Genomic DNA, 17,659 nt, shown 5'->3' with positions numbered 1-17,659 from the left:
TAGGAGCAAGATGCTAGAATAAGAGATAGTAACACAAGAACATAAGAACTAGGTGCAGGAGTAGGCCATCTGGCCCCTCGAGCCTGCTCCGCCATTCAATGAGATCATGGTTGATCTTTTGTGGACTCAGCTCCACTTTCCGGCCCGAACACCATAACCCTTAATCCCTTTATTCTTCAAAACTATCTATCTTTATCTTAAAAACATTTAATGAAGGATCCTCTACTGCTTCACTGGGCAAGGAATTCCATAGATTCACAACCCTTTGGGTGAATAAGTTCCTCCTAAACTCAGTCCTAATTCTACTTCCCCTTATTTTGAAGCTATGCCCCCTAGTTCTGCTTTCACCCACCAGTGGAAACAACCTGCCCGCATCTATCCTATCTATTCCCTTCATAATTTTATGTTTCTATAAGATCCCCCCTCATCCTTCTAAATTCCAACGAGTACAGTCCCAGTCTACTCAACCTCTCCTCGTAATCCAACCCCTTCAGCTCTGGGATTAACCTAGTGAATCTCCTCTGCACACCCTCCAGTGCCAGTACGTCCTTTCTCGAGTGAGGAGACCAAAACTGAACACAATACTCCAGGTGTGGCCTCACTAACACCTTATACAATTGCAGCATAGCCTCCCTAGTCTTAAACTCCATCCCTCTAGCAATGAAGGACAAAATTCCATTTGCCTTCTTAATCACCTGTTACACCTGTAAACCACCTTTTTGTGACTCATGCACTAGCACACCCAAGTCTCTCTGCACAGGAGCATGTTTTAATATTTTATCATTTAAATAATCCCCTTTGCTAGTATTCCTACCAAAATGGATAACCTCACATTTGTCAACATTGTATTCCATCTGCCAGACCCTAGTCCATTCACTTAGCCTATCCAAATCCCTCTGCAGACTTCCAGTATCCTCTGCACTTTTTGCTTTACCACTCATCTTAGTGTCATCTGCAAATTTGGACACATTGCCCTTGGTCCCCAACTCCAAATCATCTATGTAAATTGTGAACAATTGTGGGCCCAACACTGATCCCTGAGGGACAACACTAGCTACTGATTGCCAACCAGAGAAACACCCATTAATCCCCACTCTTTGCTTTCTATTAATTAACCAATCCTGCGAGATTTAACTTTCTGCCTAGCTCCCTGAACTCCTGCTGCAGGACCTCGTGCCCCTTCCTGCCTATGTCGTTAGTACCAATATGTACAACGACCTCTGTCTGTTTGCCCTCCCCCTTCAGGATGCCCTCTACCCGTTCGGAGACATCCTGGACCCTGGCACCAGGGAGGCAACATGCCATCCTGGAGTCTCTTTCACGTCCACAGAAGCGCCTATCTGTGCCCCTGACTATAGAGTCCCCTATTACTACTGCTCTTCTGCGCTTTGACCCTCCCTTCTGAACATCAGAGCCAGCCTTGGTGCCACTGCGGGAGCTGCGAGTCAGAACAGAGATTTAAAAAGATCGCGGTGCCACTGCGGGAGCTGCGAGTCGGAGCGGAGATTTAAAAAGATTGCAGCTTAGTTTCGGGAGCCGTTCGGGGGAGGAGGAGCAGTCTCTGTCAGGAAGTGAACCTGAGAACATCTAAGACCCTCAGAAGGTAAGTAAGTGATTTTTATTGATTTTTACTTTTATACCTTTTTCAAATTGTGTGTGTGTGGGGGGGGGGGGCTGAAGTGACATCACAAAAAAGCTGTGACCTGAGTGGCTGGTTGGGAATCTACACTAAATTAAAAAAATTAAGCATTGGTAACTAATTAAACATAATTACTTAATTATAATTTAGAGGGGTATCTAAGCCAGAGATCGGAGTACTATATTTAGCTCTCACATTTATATTAGAAATCTAGTGCTAGGAAACAGATAGTTAACAGTAACTTTAAAAAAAAAAAAATGTTTTTATTTTTAATTTTAATTGACTAATTAATTGACGCAATGTCAGTTAGAGGGGTGCAGAGCTCTGACTGTGAGATGTGGCAGGTCCGGGAGGCTTCCAGCGTCCCGGATGGCTTCATCTGCAGAACATGCACCCAACTGGAGCTCCTCACAGACCGCATGGTTCGGTTGGAGCAGCAATTGGATGCACTTAGGAGCATGCAGGTGGCGGAAAGCGTCATAGATCGCAGTTATATAAATGTGGTCACACCCAAGGTGCAGGCAGAGAAATGGGTGACCACCAGAAAGGGCAGGCAGTCAGTGCAGGAATCCCCTGTGGTTGTCCCCCTCTCGAACAGGTATACCCCTTTGGATACCGTCAGGGGGGGGATAGCCTATCAGGGGAAAACAGCAGCAGCCAGAGCAGTGGCACCACGGCTGGCTCTGATGTTCAGAAGGGAGGGTCAAAGCACAGAAGAGCAATAGTAATAGGGGACTCTATAGTCAGGGGCACAGATAGGCGCTTCTGTGGACGTGAGACTCCAGGATGGTATGTTGCCTCCCTGGTGCCAGGGTCCAGGATGTCTCCGAACGGGTAGAGGGCATCCTGAAGGGGGAGGGCAAACAGACAGAGGTCGTTGTACATATTGGTACTAACGACATAGGCAGGAAGGGGCATGAGGTCCTGCAGCAGGAGTTCAGGGAGCTAGGCAGAACGTTAAAAGACAGGACCTCTAGGGTTGTAATCTCGGGATTACTCCCTGTGCCACGTGCCAGTGAGGCTAGAAATAGGAAGATAGAGCAGCTAAACACGTGGCTAAACAGCTGGTGTAGGAGGGAGGGTTTCCGTTATCTGGACCACTGGGAGCTCTTCCGGGGCAGGTGTGACCTATATAAGAAGGATGGGTTGCATCTAAACCGGAGAGGCATAAATATCCTGGCCGCGAGGTTTGCTAGTGTCACACGGGAGGGTTTAAACTAGTATGGCAGGGGGGTGGGCACGGGAGCAATAGGTCAGAAGGTGAGAGCATTGAGGGAGAACTAGGGAATAGGGACAGTGTGGCTCTGAGGCAGACCAGACATGGAGAAGTTACTGAACACAGCGGGTCTGGTGGCCTGAAGTGCCTATGTTTTAATGCAAGAAGTATTACGGGTAAGGCAGATGAACTTAGAGCTTGGATTAGTACTTGGAACTATGATGTTGTTGCCATTACAGAGACCTGGTTGAGGGAAGGGCAGGATTGGCAGCTAAACGTTCCAGGATTTAGATGTTTCAGGCGGGATAGAGGTGGATGTAAAAGGGGTGGCGGAGTTGCGCTACTGGTTAGGAAGAATATCACAGCTGTACTACGGGAGGCCACCTCAGAGGGCAGTGAGGCTATATGGGTAGAGATCAGGAATAAGAAGGGTGCAGTCACAATGTTGGGGGTTTACTACAGGCCTCCCAACAGCCAGCGGGAGATAGAGGAGCAGATAGGTAGACAGATTTTGGAAAAGAGTAAAAACAACAGGGTTGTGGTGATGGGAGACTTCAACTTCCCCAATTGACTGGGACTCACTTAGTGCCAGGGGCTCAGACGAGGCAGAGTTTGTAAGGAGCATCCAGGAGGGCTTCTTAAAACAATATGTAGACAGTCCAACTAGGGAAGGGGCGGTACTGGACCTGGTATTGGGGAATGAGCCCGGCCAGGTGGTAAAAGTTTCAGTAGGGGAACATTTCGGGAACAGTGACCACAATTCAGTAAGTTTTAAAGTGCTGGTGGACAAGGGTAAGAGCGGTCCTCGGATGAATGTGCTAAATTGGGGGAAGGCTAATTATAACAATATTAGGTGGGAACTGAAGAACATAGATTGGGGGCGGATGTTTGAGGGCAAATCAACATCTGACATGTGGGAGGCTTTCAAGTGTCAGTTGAAAGGAATTCAGGACCGGCATGTTCCTGTGAGGAAGAAGGATAAATACGGCAATTTTCGGGAACCATGGATAACGAGAGATATTGTAGGCCTCGTCAAAAAGAAAAAGGGGGCATTTGTCAGGGCTAAAGGCTGGGAACAGACGAAGCCTGTGTGGAATATAAGGAAAGTAGGAAGGAACTTAAGCAAGGAGTCAGGAGGGCGAGAAGGGGTCACGAAAAGTCATTGGCAAATAGGGTTAAGGAAAATCCCAAGGCTTTTTACACGTACATAAAAAGCAAGAGGGTAGCCAAGGAAAGGGTTGGCCCACTGAAGCATAGGCAAGGGAATTCCCGAACAGGCGCCGGAATGTGGCGACTAGGGGCTTTTCACAGTAACTTCATTTGAAGCCTACTTGTGACAATAAGCGATTTTCATTCATTTTCATCTATGTGTGGAGCCAGAGGAAATGGGCGAGGTACTAAATGAATACTTTGCATCAGTATTCACCAAAGAGAAGAAATTGGTAGATGTTGAGTCTGGAGAAGGGTGTGTAGATAGCCTGGGTCACATTGAGATCCAAAAAGACGAGGTGTTGGGTGTCTTAAAAAATATTAAGGTGGATAAGTCCCCAGGGCCTGATGGGATCTACCCCAGAATACTGAAGGAGGCTGGAGAGGAAATTGCTGAGGCCTTGACAGAAATCTTTGGATCCTCACTGTCTTCAGGTGATGTCCCGGAGGACTGGAGAATAGCCAATGTTGTTCCTCTGTTTAAGAAGGGTAGCAAGGATAATCCAGGGAACTACAGGCCGGTGAGCCTTACTTCAGTGGTAGGGAAATTACTGGAGAGAATTCTTCGAGACAGGATCTACTCCCATTTGGAAGCAAATGGACGTATTAGTGAGAGGCAGCATGGTTTTGTGAAGGGGAGGTCGTGTCTCACTAACTTGATGAGTTTTTCGAGGAGGTCACAAAGATGATTGATGCAGGTAGGGCAGTGGATGTTGTCTATATGGACTTCAGTAAGGCCTTTGACAAGGTCCCTCATGGTAGACTAGTACAAAAGGTGAAGTCACACGGGATCAGGGGTGAGCTGGCAAGATGGATACAGAACTGGCTAGGTCATAGAAGGCAGAGAGTAGCAATGGAAGGATGCTTTTCTAATTGGAGGGCTGTGACCAGTGGTGTTCCACAGGGATCAGTGCTGGGACCTTTGCTGTTTGTAGTATATATAAATGATTTGAAGGAAAATGTAACTGGTCTGATTAGTAAGTTTGCAGACGACACAAAGGTTGGTGGAATTGCGGATAGCAATGAGGACTGTCAGAGGATACAGCAGGATTTAGATTGTTTGGAGACTTGGGCGGAGAGATGGCAGATGGGGTTTAATCCGGACAAATGTGAGGTAATGCATTTTGGCAGGTAGGGAATATACAGTGAATGGTAGAACCCTCAAGAGTATTGAAAGTCAGAGAGATCTAGGAGTACAGGTCCACAGGTCACTGAAAGGGGCAACACAGGTGGAGAAGGTAGTCAAGAAGGCATACGGCATGCTTGCCTTCATTGGCCGGGGCATTGAGTATAAGAATTGGCAAGTCATGTTGCAGCTGTATAGAACCTTAGTTAGGCCACACTTGGAGTATAGTGTTCAATTCTGGTCGCCACACTACCAGAAGGATGTGGAGGCTTTAGAGAGGGTTCAGAAGAGATTTACCAGAATGTTGCCTGGTATGGAGGGCATTAGCTATGAGAAGCGGTTGAATAAACTCGGTTTGTTCTCACTGGAACGAAGGAGGTTGAGGGGCGACCTCTGATAGAGGTCTATAAAATTATGAGGGGCATAGACAGAGTGGATAGTCTGAGGCTTTTCCCCAGGGTAGAGGGGTCAATTACTAGGGGGCATAGGTTTAAGGTGAGAGGGGCAAGGTTTAGAGTAGATGTACGAGGCAAGTTTTTTTACACAGCAGGTAGTGGGTGCCTGGAACTCGCTACCGGGGGAGGTGGTGGAAGCAGGGACGATAGTGACATTTAACGGGCGTCTTGACAAATACATGAATAGGATGGGAATAGAGGGATACGGACCCAGGAAGTGTAGAAGATTGTAGTTTAGTCGGGCAGCAGGGTCGGCACGGGCTTGGAGGACCGAAGGGCCTGTTCCTGTGCTGTACATTTCTTTGTTCTTTGTTCTTTTGTTCTCTATCCATGCCACTACTTTCCCCTTAATGCCATGCATCTTTATCTTATGCAAAAGACTTGGAAAAACTAGAATTGTACTGAAGAAAGGGCAAGGAGAAGATCTACTTTGAAGTGTTCAAAATTGTAAAGAATTCAAGCACGTAAGCAATGAAATGCTTTATCCACTGGTTAATAGATATTAAAAGGGGCAACGATTTAGAATATTAGAAGCATAGAGGTGGTGATTTGAAGAAACTTTTTCACATCGAAGTAGAATATATACTACATTGCCAGAAATAGATTTGAAGCACGATATTTAAGTGGGAGTTAGATAAATATTTGGAGAAAATCACTGATGGGTAAAGCGAAAGAGCAATACCAGATAGCTGCTTTGTGGAGAAGGCAGTGGCAGACACAATGGGCTAAACTGGACTCAAATCACTGAAGTCACACTAAGTTCATGCGTCATGCCTGGGCTTACTGATCTACATTGGCTCGCAGCCCAGTAAAGTCACAAATGTAACATATTCATCCTTTTGCTCAAATCCCTCCATGGCCTCACTCATCCGTACAGGCCCTCAAACATCCTCCAATTCTGGCCTCTTGTGCATCTCCAAATTCCTTTGTTATTCTACTGACAATCAGTAGAGTGGTCCAGGCTCCAAGCTCTGGGATTCTCTCTCTAAACTGCTCCACATCTACACCCCTCTCTCTCTTCCTTTAAAATGCTCCTTTTAAAAAAAGGTTTTGTTCATCTGTCCCATTATCTCTTCATAGATTATCATAGAATTTACAGTGCAGAAGGAGGCCATTCGGCCCATCGAGTCTGCACCGGCTCTTGGAAAGAGCACCCTACCCAAGGTCAACACCTCCACCCTATCCCCATAACCCAGTAACCCAACCCAATATTAAGGGCAATTTTGGACACTAAGTGCAATTTATCACGGCCAATCCACCTAACCTGCACATCTTTGGACTGTGGGAGGAAACCGGAGCACCCGGAGGAAACCCACGCACACACGGGGAGGACGTGCAGACTCCGCACAGACAGTGACCCAAACCGGAATTGAACCTGGGACCCTGGAGCTGTGAAGCAATTGTGCTATCCATAATGCTACCGTGCTGCCCATTCTTGTTGCAATTCAGTGTCAGATTTTGTCTTATAACACCATGAAGTACCTTGGGATACTTTACTACATCAAAAACAGTGTAAATTTGTGTCATTGGCACTTAAGCACAGAACAGCAAAGAAAGTAGTTCCCAATTTTAATGTACTCCAGCTTTCATTTCATCTCGGAAGACAAGAAGCTTAACTCCTTACTTTAAATAAAAATTACTCACTTTGCTGTTTGGTAGGTTGAGGATAAGCAGCTCTGGTTAATTTCTGCATCTCTGGCACTTGAAACTTCTTCCTGATTGGGTCCAGCAACTTATCCAAGGCAACTTCCACAGAATTCTTCAGATCCCCAGGATGAACAGTCTGGGGAGAAAATTATGTAATCCAATTGTAACATTCAAGGATTAAATCAATTTCATGCAAATTCTGCTCAAATCTTGCTCAGGATTTCCATTACAAGTACTGGCATTAATTACTCCAAAGGAATTATTGGTACGGTGTCTATTTCTGTAGCAAACATGGATAAGAGCTAAAGGTTCAAAAACAAGTCAACAAGTCACTCCACCAAGCAAGATTTTATGTACAGAAAAATAACTCATCGAGTCATGTTAAACATAGGTCAAAAAGAGGTAAATGTACTAACTAACCTGAGCAATGAAATCTCTTTCAAGTTCATCATACTCTGTGTAGGTCTTGCAGCCACCCCACTTCTCATCCCTCGAAATAACAAACTCTGGAAAAAGGTAGATAGGTAAAACTCACATTTGTAGAATTCTCAACCAAAAAAAAAAAATGACCAGTTAGAGTTTTGATACAAATATTGTTTATAGCATACAAGTCAACTTTTGTTTAAGCCTAGATGACGATCCAACAATTAGTTGGCAAATTCCCAGTTCTTTCAAAATTTAATTGCACCAATTCTTTCAAACATGCTACAATTAAGAGACTGGCTGTGGCCTTTTCATCTACACAACCTTCTCTCTAGAAAATACATTTTGGACTGTTGTGAAGGTGTAAAAGCAATTGGCTAAGAGTGGAGGAAGCAGGAGAGACAATGCTTGGTGGGAATGAAGAAAATATGGAATTTCAAAATTTTACAAACTACGTTACAAATTATACAAAACAGGGATAGGATGGGTATAGAGGGATACAGCACAAGGGAGTGCTGAGGGTCACAATATTCAAGAACACAACTACAAATGAGGACTTAGTATATTTCACACTTGCATTTTATGCACATCATTGAATTTACAGTGGAGGTCACTCGGCCCATCGAGTCTGCACCAGCCCTTGGAAAGAGCACCCCACTTAAGCCCACGCCTCCACCCTATCCCCGTAGCCCAGTAATCCCACCTAAACTTTTTGGACACTGAGGGCAATCCACATAGCCTGCACATCTTTGAACTGTGGGAGGAAACCAGAGCACCCGGAGAAAATCCACGCAGACATTAGGAGAATGTGCAGGCTCTGCACAGACAGTGACCCAAGCCGGCAATCAAACCTGGGACCGTGGAGCTGTGAAGCAACTGTGCTAACCACTGTGCTGCCCACATGTACACTTCATTATTTTTATTACATCAAACAAATGCAAATATTTCCAACTCCCTTTCAATGAGTGTTGCGATTAGACGATCTGTAAGCCTGGAGCAGCAATTAAAAGAAAAAATATGATTTATTGTACAATTTTATTAGTTCCATGTAGAACATAGAAGGATGAGTATTTTTATTTAATAGGTTACCCTGTACTAAAATTAGCAATTGATTTTGTAATAAATAAATGTAATACAAATTGGAATGAACTTGCTACATTTAAACTTTTAAAATGCTTCAGACCATTGACTTTTTTGGTTGGGAATATTCTTCCATCTGAAACTATTTTCACACCCTCTCCCAAGCTGGATCCTCACAACCTATGCATTTTCCACAAGTTATCCAAAGTTCTGCCATACTTATATTGTTTCAGACGTCTTGTGCGGAATCTGCACTTTCTCCCCGTGTCTGCCTGGGTTTTCTCCGTGTGCTCCAGTTTCCTCCCACAGTCCAAAGACGTGCAGGTTAGGTGGTTTGGCCATGATAAATTGCCCTTAGTGACCAAAAAGGTTAGGAGGGGTTATTGGGTTACGGGGATAGGGTGGAAGTGAGGGCTTAATTGGTCGTTGCAGACTCGATGTGCCGAATGGCACCCTTCTGCACTGTATGTTCTATGTTCTCTATCACCCTGACCCTCACCACCTTAAACTGATTTCAGTTAAGCCAGTGGCACTTTCGTCCCTAAATCATAGGTTCAATCCCACTCCAGAGACTTGGATACATAATCCAATCGCACTGCACTGTGGGAGTGTTATCCTGTCAAGAGATACCGTTTTTTGAATGGGACATTAAACCGAGGCCGCCCTCTTCCTTCTCAGGTGGAAATGAAAGATACCACGATCACCAAGAAAGGCATTAAAGTTTTCCCTCTTCCCAAGCAAATATTTATCCTTGAACCAACATGACTAAAAAACATTACATATTCATTTTTTCATTGCTGTTCAATGAACCTCGCTGTGCATAAATTGGCTTCTGCGTTTACCACAACACAACAGCAACTAGACTTTAAAAAGTACTTAATCGGCTGTAAAGCATTTTGTGATTTCTTGATGTCATGTAAAAGTGCTTTACAAATGCAAGACTTTCTTTCTTTCAAACTCCCAATATACTACATTTAAAATCCAGATCTAGAAATCCTCCCATGACTTTATCGCTCCAATCTTCTCCAACTTTTTATTCCCTCATTCCGTTCACCGGGCCACTGGTGGAAGGCCCTTTGGCTCGAGTCCTACTCACTAATTCCCTCCATAAGTGTCCAAACCCATCTCTCCTCCTATAATGGCCTCAAAGTCCATATACACAAGTACTTTGTTGTTTTCTCAATGTGATTTATGGAATACATGTGGAAGATATATGTTTTAAAAAAATACTTTTGTTCTCTTTTTTCACATTTTCTCCCAAATTTACACCCACCAATAATAAACAATAATCAGTAATGAATGCAATGTCAATCCCCATGTCAACAACAATCCTATCCTTCCACCAGACCCTCAAACATTAACCCGCATGTTAACATAGACAAATAACAAAAAGGAATCAGGAATCACCCATAGTGACCATTAACACATCAGGTCCCTCTCCCCACTAATGTTCGATGTAATCCAATTCTCGACAGTGCATAATGAATAATGTCCGTGAATTGTAGAACCCCTCCATCCTTCCCCTCAGTTCAAATTTGACCTTCTCAAGAGTCAAGAATTCCAGCAGGTCCCCCCACCACCCCAGCGCACAGGGTGGAGAGGTTGATCTCCAGCCCAACAGGATCCGCCTTTGGGCGATCAACGAGGCGAAGGCTACAACATCTGCCTCCGCAACCGTTTCCAACCCCGGTTGGTCCGACACCCCGAATGTGGCCTCCCGAGGGCCCGGGTCCAGTTTTGGAAGATATATGTTGATAAATACCTTGGTCTGAAATCTAGTGTGACAGAGCAGCAAACAGCACATATTGTGTAGCTGGACTTGCCCTTGCCCATTTAATAGCAATGATATTTTGTGCTGCAAAATGCTGGCAGAGTGAGGTGGAAAGGGTGCAGCGCCCTCTACAGGACATCTTGGATCTGTGTGAACAGAGAAAGTGACTGTTTCCCCCAAATCAATTAGATTGAAGGGGTGTGAAATTAACAATTTCAATTAATAAAAGGACTGAGAAGGAAGTTAACCTACAATGGGTGAATTCAATGCCAACTCAGGTACAGTTAATAAAAAAACAAAGAGGGCAAAAGAAAGATTGGATTGAGAAAGAGAGAAAAAAAAATAACAAAGAAAGTTTTAATTAAAAAGTATCCAACAATTGAAACCTAAATTAATGGGATATAATTGTAATAATTCATTTTTTTTAAAATTTCCAATTGAGGGGTAATTTGAGCGTGGCCAATCCACCTGCGTTGAACATGTAATAATTCATTTTTGATGTTAGAGAAGTCATTGGCAATAATTAACATTTATCACATCATTAAAATGTTTAGACCTGATTTAACTTCCTGTGGTAAGTTTACATTGTCTCGATCATGCAAGAACATCAACTTTGTTCAGTGCAATACATTTCAATGAGATGTTGGCTGGAATTCTCAAGATGCAGGGATTCTTTTCCCCCTGGAAGCGCACCCCTCCCAGTGGGGTTTCCGGCGCCATGGGGTGGCTTCTACGGGACATCCCATTGACAAGCTGCAGGAAGAGAGTATACCACCACCAACAAACTGCACGCCGGTAAGAAACAAGCGGCTGGGGGAACCAGCGAATCCAGCCTGTTATTTTTCATTAAGCTCATGTAAGAGGAGCACATTTCCAAAATCAACTACTTGGCTTTTTAATCGAGCCTACAGTTGGAGTATTGCCATACAAATAACTGTCAGTGTTATCAACCTTTGGTGTTAATCTGACGGGAAGTTTTAAACTTGCATATTTCAAGTGATATTTAGCTATTTTCATTCAGTTAAGTTTGTAATATATATTGTTACAAGCAATCCCTGTATTTCTACTGCGTATTGTAGGAATAAGGTTTAATTTTAATGCTTCTGTATGTGTGCTAAGGGTTAAAACTTCAGTTTAGCTTCATATTAAACTAAGGTGCTTGTAAGTCTATAGGTTTAGTTTCACTTAAACATTGCCCACATTTTAATGATGATTTTATGACTTAAAAGCAATTATAGGGTGTTTTTTTTTAAAAACTAAGCTGCTGCTTAGCAATCAGAGGCCCACACTGAGAACGCAGGAGCAGTTAAGAGTCTGTTTGAACCAAGTAGCACAGAGGAAAGAAACATTCCACAGAAAATGTCAATACAAGCAGTACAATACAGAGAGCAAATTCCCAGAAACTGGAAGAGAAAGTCAAAGAAACTAGGGAGTGGGGACAAAAGAATGTCCCAGTTGGGTCAAAGGAACAAGGAATCGTAATCTCAACAAAGTCTTGTTCAGGAAAACCAAAATAAAAAGCAGAGAAAGGGCTAAGGATTAAAGAAACATCAGCTAGCGAGGAGCCAGACATCTGAGGTATCCTAAAGTTGGTGAGACCTTAATATAGCCTGTGAAGCAGTGACATTCTGTTGGTGCGGGTGGGTACTTGAGCGATAGTGTGGAAGCTTGATTGCACGTGGCAATCCAGGTTGAGTAATATCAAAAGGAGATGTTAAAATACTTGATGTGGATTCTTGGTGAAAGCATCCAAGAGAATGCCTCGTGTGGGAGAAGATTCCAAGTTTGTTCTGTGAGAGTGGAGTTTGGAAACGCTTGTATGAAAATGGTGGCATCGGTCACTTGGTTTCAGTGTGGTGTGTCTGACTACATTTTGCCTATTGGTTTACATGGAATATACTTACTGAGATTATTAGAGTATAAGATAAAGTTTATAGCTTGTGTTACCCTTGTAAATCTGTACAGATCTGTAAAGGTGCAGCTGAGTGAAGAAGCAGTGGTTTATAATTGGTTAATTAATTAACCAATTGTTTATAAGTGGTTAAGTAAATATTTTATTCTTTTATTGAAAGATCATCGCAGTCCTGTGACTCTGTTCATCCATGTCCATAAAACAAAAAATAAAAGTCAGAATATATCAAGCAGTGTTCCATCCTGGGATCGATAGCCCGGTAGTAACATTACCTGGGATCATGACACAATTAGGATTATGTTTTGGGTCTGAATCTTTAAATTTAGGGTAAAATGCTGGGGTCAAGTGACCGATTCTGAAGTCTGACACTCACGCAGGCACGGGGAGAATGTGCAAACTCCACACGGACAGTGACCCAGGGCCGGGATTGAACATAGGTCCTCGGAGCTGTGAGGCAGCAGTGCTAACCACCACAGCACCCTGCCGCCTTTGGGTTAAGGGTAGTTAATCAACATTTCTAACTGAATGCAAGGTTAATGAGGTGTTTCACCTCAATATGGGGAAGAAGGCAGAGGTTTCAGGCTTCCTTACAAATCAATGAATGTCATTGACAGGAGTTCTGCGCGGTCAGCCAAAAGAAAGGCTGCTTGGATTTGAAGCTACCACAGCCACATTGAGGAGGAAGAAGGTCTCTAGTCGAAGAGCATTCTGTAGATTACAGCAGATTTCTCCCAGCACGGCTAGGGGTCAGAAGAAATCATCAGAACAGCGTTAATGCTGCTAGAGGATTTAAGAAACTTCCCATAAGCTATCAGGAGATGTTCATTCAAGTTACTTCTGGGTGAACGGTGATATAGGAGCTTATTAGAAGCTGGGACTAACTATGCACTGTTTGCTAAAAGGACTATGCAAGAGTGCAATGGGTGATGAGTATAAAAGGGGCATGTCCCTTTCTGTAGTTTGAACTAAAAGTTGCCAAAAAAAGAAAATAGTGTTTAGTCAAGGTGTTTCTGCAGTCATTAGTGGCAGTAAAAGTTTCAAAATGTGAAAACTTGTTGTTTCAATCTTTCAGCTAGTAACTGGAAGTTAGTTATTTAAGGTTATTGACCTCTATGGGTATTACAACATATCAAATTTTAAAAATCAGTTTTATGGGTTTATGTTTTGAACAGTGTTTATAAAGATACAATGGAAATTGAAAAACACAATTCTGAGAACAACACCATGTAAAATTCCATGTTCCTTACTCTCACCTCCATGCAATGGAAACAAGACATGTTTCACAAAAGATAAAACCCCATTGCTCTCCACTTTGCCAGGTTCACAGAATGCCCGTTTCAACTTCTTTTTTACATCTTCCTTTTTGTCCAGCAAGTCAATTTTGGACTCCTAAAAACAATAATTGATGTGAGTATCCAAAAGAGATTACCTAAAAATAAATGACCTATGAATATATATGAACATTTATATTCCATGTTCTCACCCTCATGTCCCATTGTTAATCTACATATCCACGAGTACCACTAATTCTTTTAAAACTTCAATGACAGTTTTAAGTTTTTACTGAACTAATGAGCCTCACAGCAGTTTTTCCACCAGTTCCCATTAAATCCACAATGTCCTCTATGGTTCTGAAGCTGCAGCTTTTCATCGATCAGAAACAATCAATACGCACAGAATACTTTTCAGCATCTTCTTTCACTAGATTAATGCAGCATTGATCTGATTTTTTAAAAAATCAACAGGTGCAACCTAATCTCTGACTAACTGAAACAAGTTATTCAAAATATTTGCATTTCTTCTCTACTCCAAACTTTCCCTCACTTCAGGACATGGCTCCTCCCTCTGCAACTGGATCCTCGATTTTCTGACCGATAACCATAATCAGCAAGGATAAACAACAACACCTCCTCCACGATAGTCCTCAATACTGGGACACCACAAGACTGTGTACTTAGCCTCCTACTATACTCCCTATACACACAAGACTGTGTAGCAAAATTTGGCTCCAACTCCATCTACAAGTTTGTTGATGACACGATTGTAGTGGGTCGGATCTCGAACAACAATGAGTCAGAGTACAGGAGGGAGGTAGAGAACCTAGTGGAGTGGGGTAACGACAACAATCTCTCCCCCAATGTCAGCAAAACTAAAGAGTTGGTCATTCACTTCAGGAAGCAAAGTATCGTACGCACCCGTCTGCAATAATGATGCTGAGGTGGAGATGGCTGACAGCTTCAAATTCCTAAGTATACACATCAATTTGTTTCTGGGCCATCCACATCGACGCTGCGACTAAGAAAGCGCAACAGCGTTTATACTTCCTCAGGAAACTAAGGAAATTTGGTATGCCCACATTGGCTCTTACCAATTTTTACAGTTGCACCATAGAAAGCATTCTATCTGGCTGCATCACAGCCTGGTATGGCAATTGCTCAGCCCAAGACCGCAAGAAACGTCAGAGTCATGAACACATGACTTCCATCTTCCATCCATTGACTCTGTCCACATTGAGATTATTGGGGCAGCACGGTAGCATTGTGGATAGCACAATTGCTTCACAGCTCCAGGTTCGATTCCGGCTTGGGTCACTGTCTGTGCGGAGTCTACACATCCTCCCCGTGTGTGTGTGGGGTTCCTCCGGGTGCTCCGGTTTCCTCCCACAGTCCAAAGATGTGCAGGTTAGGTGGATTGGCCTTTAGATAAATTGCCCTTAGTGTCCAAAATTGCCCTTAGTGTTGGGTGGGGTTACTGGGTTATGGGGATAGGGTGGAGGTGTTGACCTTGGGTAGGGTGCTCTTTCCAAGAGCCGGTGCAGACTCGATGGGCCGAATGGCCTCCTTCTGCACTGTAAATTCTATGATAATCTATGACCTCCTGCTGCCTTGGGAAAGCGGGCATCATAATCAAAGACTCCTCCCACTCGGGTTATTCACTCTTCCAACTTCTTCCATCGAGCAGGGGACACAAAGTCTGAGAACATGCACTAACAGGTTCAAAAACAGCTTGTTCCCCGCTGTTATCAGACTCCTGAGTGACTCTCTTATGGACTGAACTAATCTCTTCGCACATCTTCTCTACTGAATGGTACTTCACTCCATATGCTCACCCGTTGCCTGTGTCTATGTATTTACATTGTGTATCCATGTATATCCTATGTTTTTTTTAATGTATGGAATGATCTGTCTGGACTATACGCAGAACAATACTTTTCACTGTACCTCGGTACATGTGACAATAAAACAAATCCAAACCAACCCAGAAAGTTTTTAAGGGACGTATGGAAGCTTCCACCAACATTTTGTAAGGCACACTTGTTTTTTTTTTAAAAACAATGCCTCAACCTGCATATATCCAAAAACTTTTTGTGGGTGTGGAATCACAATAGATCAGACCAGACGGCAGACTTCCTTCCCTAAAGGGCATTAGTAAACCAGATGGGTTTTTACGACAACCGACAATCATGGTCACTCTTCCTGAGACTAGCTTTTTCAAATTTCAGATTTATTAATTGAATTTAAATTCCACTAGCTGCCGAGGTGGGAATTGATTCTGTGTCCTCTGAACATTAGCCTGGGACTCTGTATTATCAGTCCAGTGCATTACCACAGCACCACCACGTCCTCCAAAGTCCTTGAATGTGTTGATGCCTCCCAGATCTGTTCCCATCATTTTCAGAACTCCATGTTCGAATCCCTCCAGTCAGGTTCCCACTGCTACCGCACCATCGAAACTGCTCTTATCGAAGTCAGAAATGACATTCTATGGGACCGTGACAAAGGTAAACTTTCCCTCTTTATTCTTCTTGACTGTCTGCAGCCTTTGGCAAAGTTTATCACCCCATCCTCCTCTACTGATGTCCAGCTAGCTGGGAACTGCAATCACCTGGCTCCATTCTTATTTATCTAATCACAAGTAGAGTATCACTTGCAGTGTTACCCTTCCCACTTTCAACTGTTACCTCTGTTGCCCCCCATGGATCTATCCCCTTGGTCCACTCCTATTTCTCATCCATATCCAGTCCTTTGGCATCATCATCCAAAAGCACAGCATTTATTTTCCTTTGTACGCTGACAACACCCAGCTCTAACTCACCACTGCCGCTCTCAATTCTTCCACTGAATTTGAAGCCCAAATTTCTTTTATATTCTTCACTGCCAAACTATGCTCTACCTACACAAATATGTTTGTATTCTGAAGAACATATATACCTGAGCATTCACCATAGAGTTGTTCACTTTCTGGACCATATCAATATATGTAAACCAGTGAATAACAACATGAAATGAGAGTGAGGAGTAAGTAATACCTCTTCAGAGGAGCTCATTTTTCCTCCAGTCAGGCCTGGTACCATTGGGTTCATTAAGTGAATACGTTTGGCATACCCAAGAGCTGGAAGGTACTGAATAAATATACAAATTATTAACATCACATTTATTTATATAGTAGTTCAACATTATAACATTTTACAACTACAAAGACAGGTAGTTCAGCTAGAGGACAAACAAGAACTGTTTGAAGCCTTCATTAAAAAGAAACACCGACCTCGAAAGATTGTACTACTGCTTTTGTTTCTAAAGTGCCTTATTATCAAAATGTTTCATAAAGTGCTTCCTAATGGATTATTTTTAAAGTGTAGTAACTAATCTGCTGGATGGCAACAGTCCTTCTGTTTTAACTATGTCCTAGAAACAGGACAAAATGATTAATTCAGCTGCTCTAGAAATAAATATAATGTCTATTAATCTAAAAAGCTGGATTAAAACTTATTGAAAGTACAGGAAATAAGATACTGTAACATCTCAATCACAATACTCTATCATATCAACAAACTGGTTTCACGTCAGACCAAATTAAGTTATGATCATTTCAATATCTGTGCTTTACTATGACTTTTTTCTTCCACAATGAAGTAGCATCTGAATTAGCAAAGTCAGCGAGATATATTTTGTTGGACAGCTGCACAATGGAATTTTCATTTAACCAAAATGAATACAACACAAAAGTGTATTGAAAGGGCATTAAATATTTCTAAATGGCATGAATATTTTGGAAAGGGGAAAATTATGCTGAAAATTACCAAGGCAGACAGCTCTAAACGCATTATTTATAAAATGGAATGCTGTGTCTGCTGAGAGGCACTTAATGAATTACTGTCCAAGGAAACACATTTTTTCAAGT

The 17,659-nt window shown here is 42.9% G+C and overlaps 1 protein-coding gene across 3 annotated transcripts in view; it reads right to left on the bottom strand.

Annotated features, from left to right (window-relative positions):
- yars1 (tyrosyl-tRNA synthetase 1) overlaps positions 1-17,659 on the bottom strand; it is a 53,737-nt gene that overhangs the window by 17,472 nt on the left and 18,606 nt on the right. For all 3 annotated transcript variants that reach the window (XM_072501094.1, XM_072501093.1, XM_072501095.1), the window contains exons 7-10: positions 16,788-16,880; positions 13,732-13,867; positions 7,713-7,798; positions 7,290-7,428 (exon numbers count right to left, since the gene is read on the bottom strand). In XM_072501094.1, the coding sequence (XP_072357195.1) occupies positions 7,290-7,428; positions 7,713-7,798; positions 13,732-13,867; positions 16,788-16,880 (454 nt within the window). The remainder of the gene's footprint in view (positions 1-7,289; positions 7,429-7,712; positions 7,799-13,731; positions 13,868-16,787; positions 16,881-17,659) is intronic.

Source organism: Scyliorhinus torazame, chromosome 1, assembly GCF_047496885.1.
Source record: "Scyliorhinus torazame isolate Kashiwa2021f chromosome 1, sScyTor2.1, whole genome shotgun sequence".
NCBI lineage: Eukaryota > Metazoa > Chordata > Chondrichthyes > Carcharhiniformes > Scyliorhinidae > Scyliorhinus > Scyliorhinus torazame.
The sequence above is the reverse complement of the archived record's forward strand: the minus strand, read 5'-3'. Positions and strand labels throughout refer to the sequence as shown.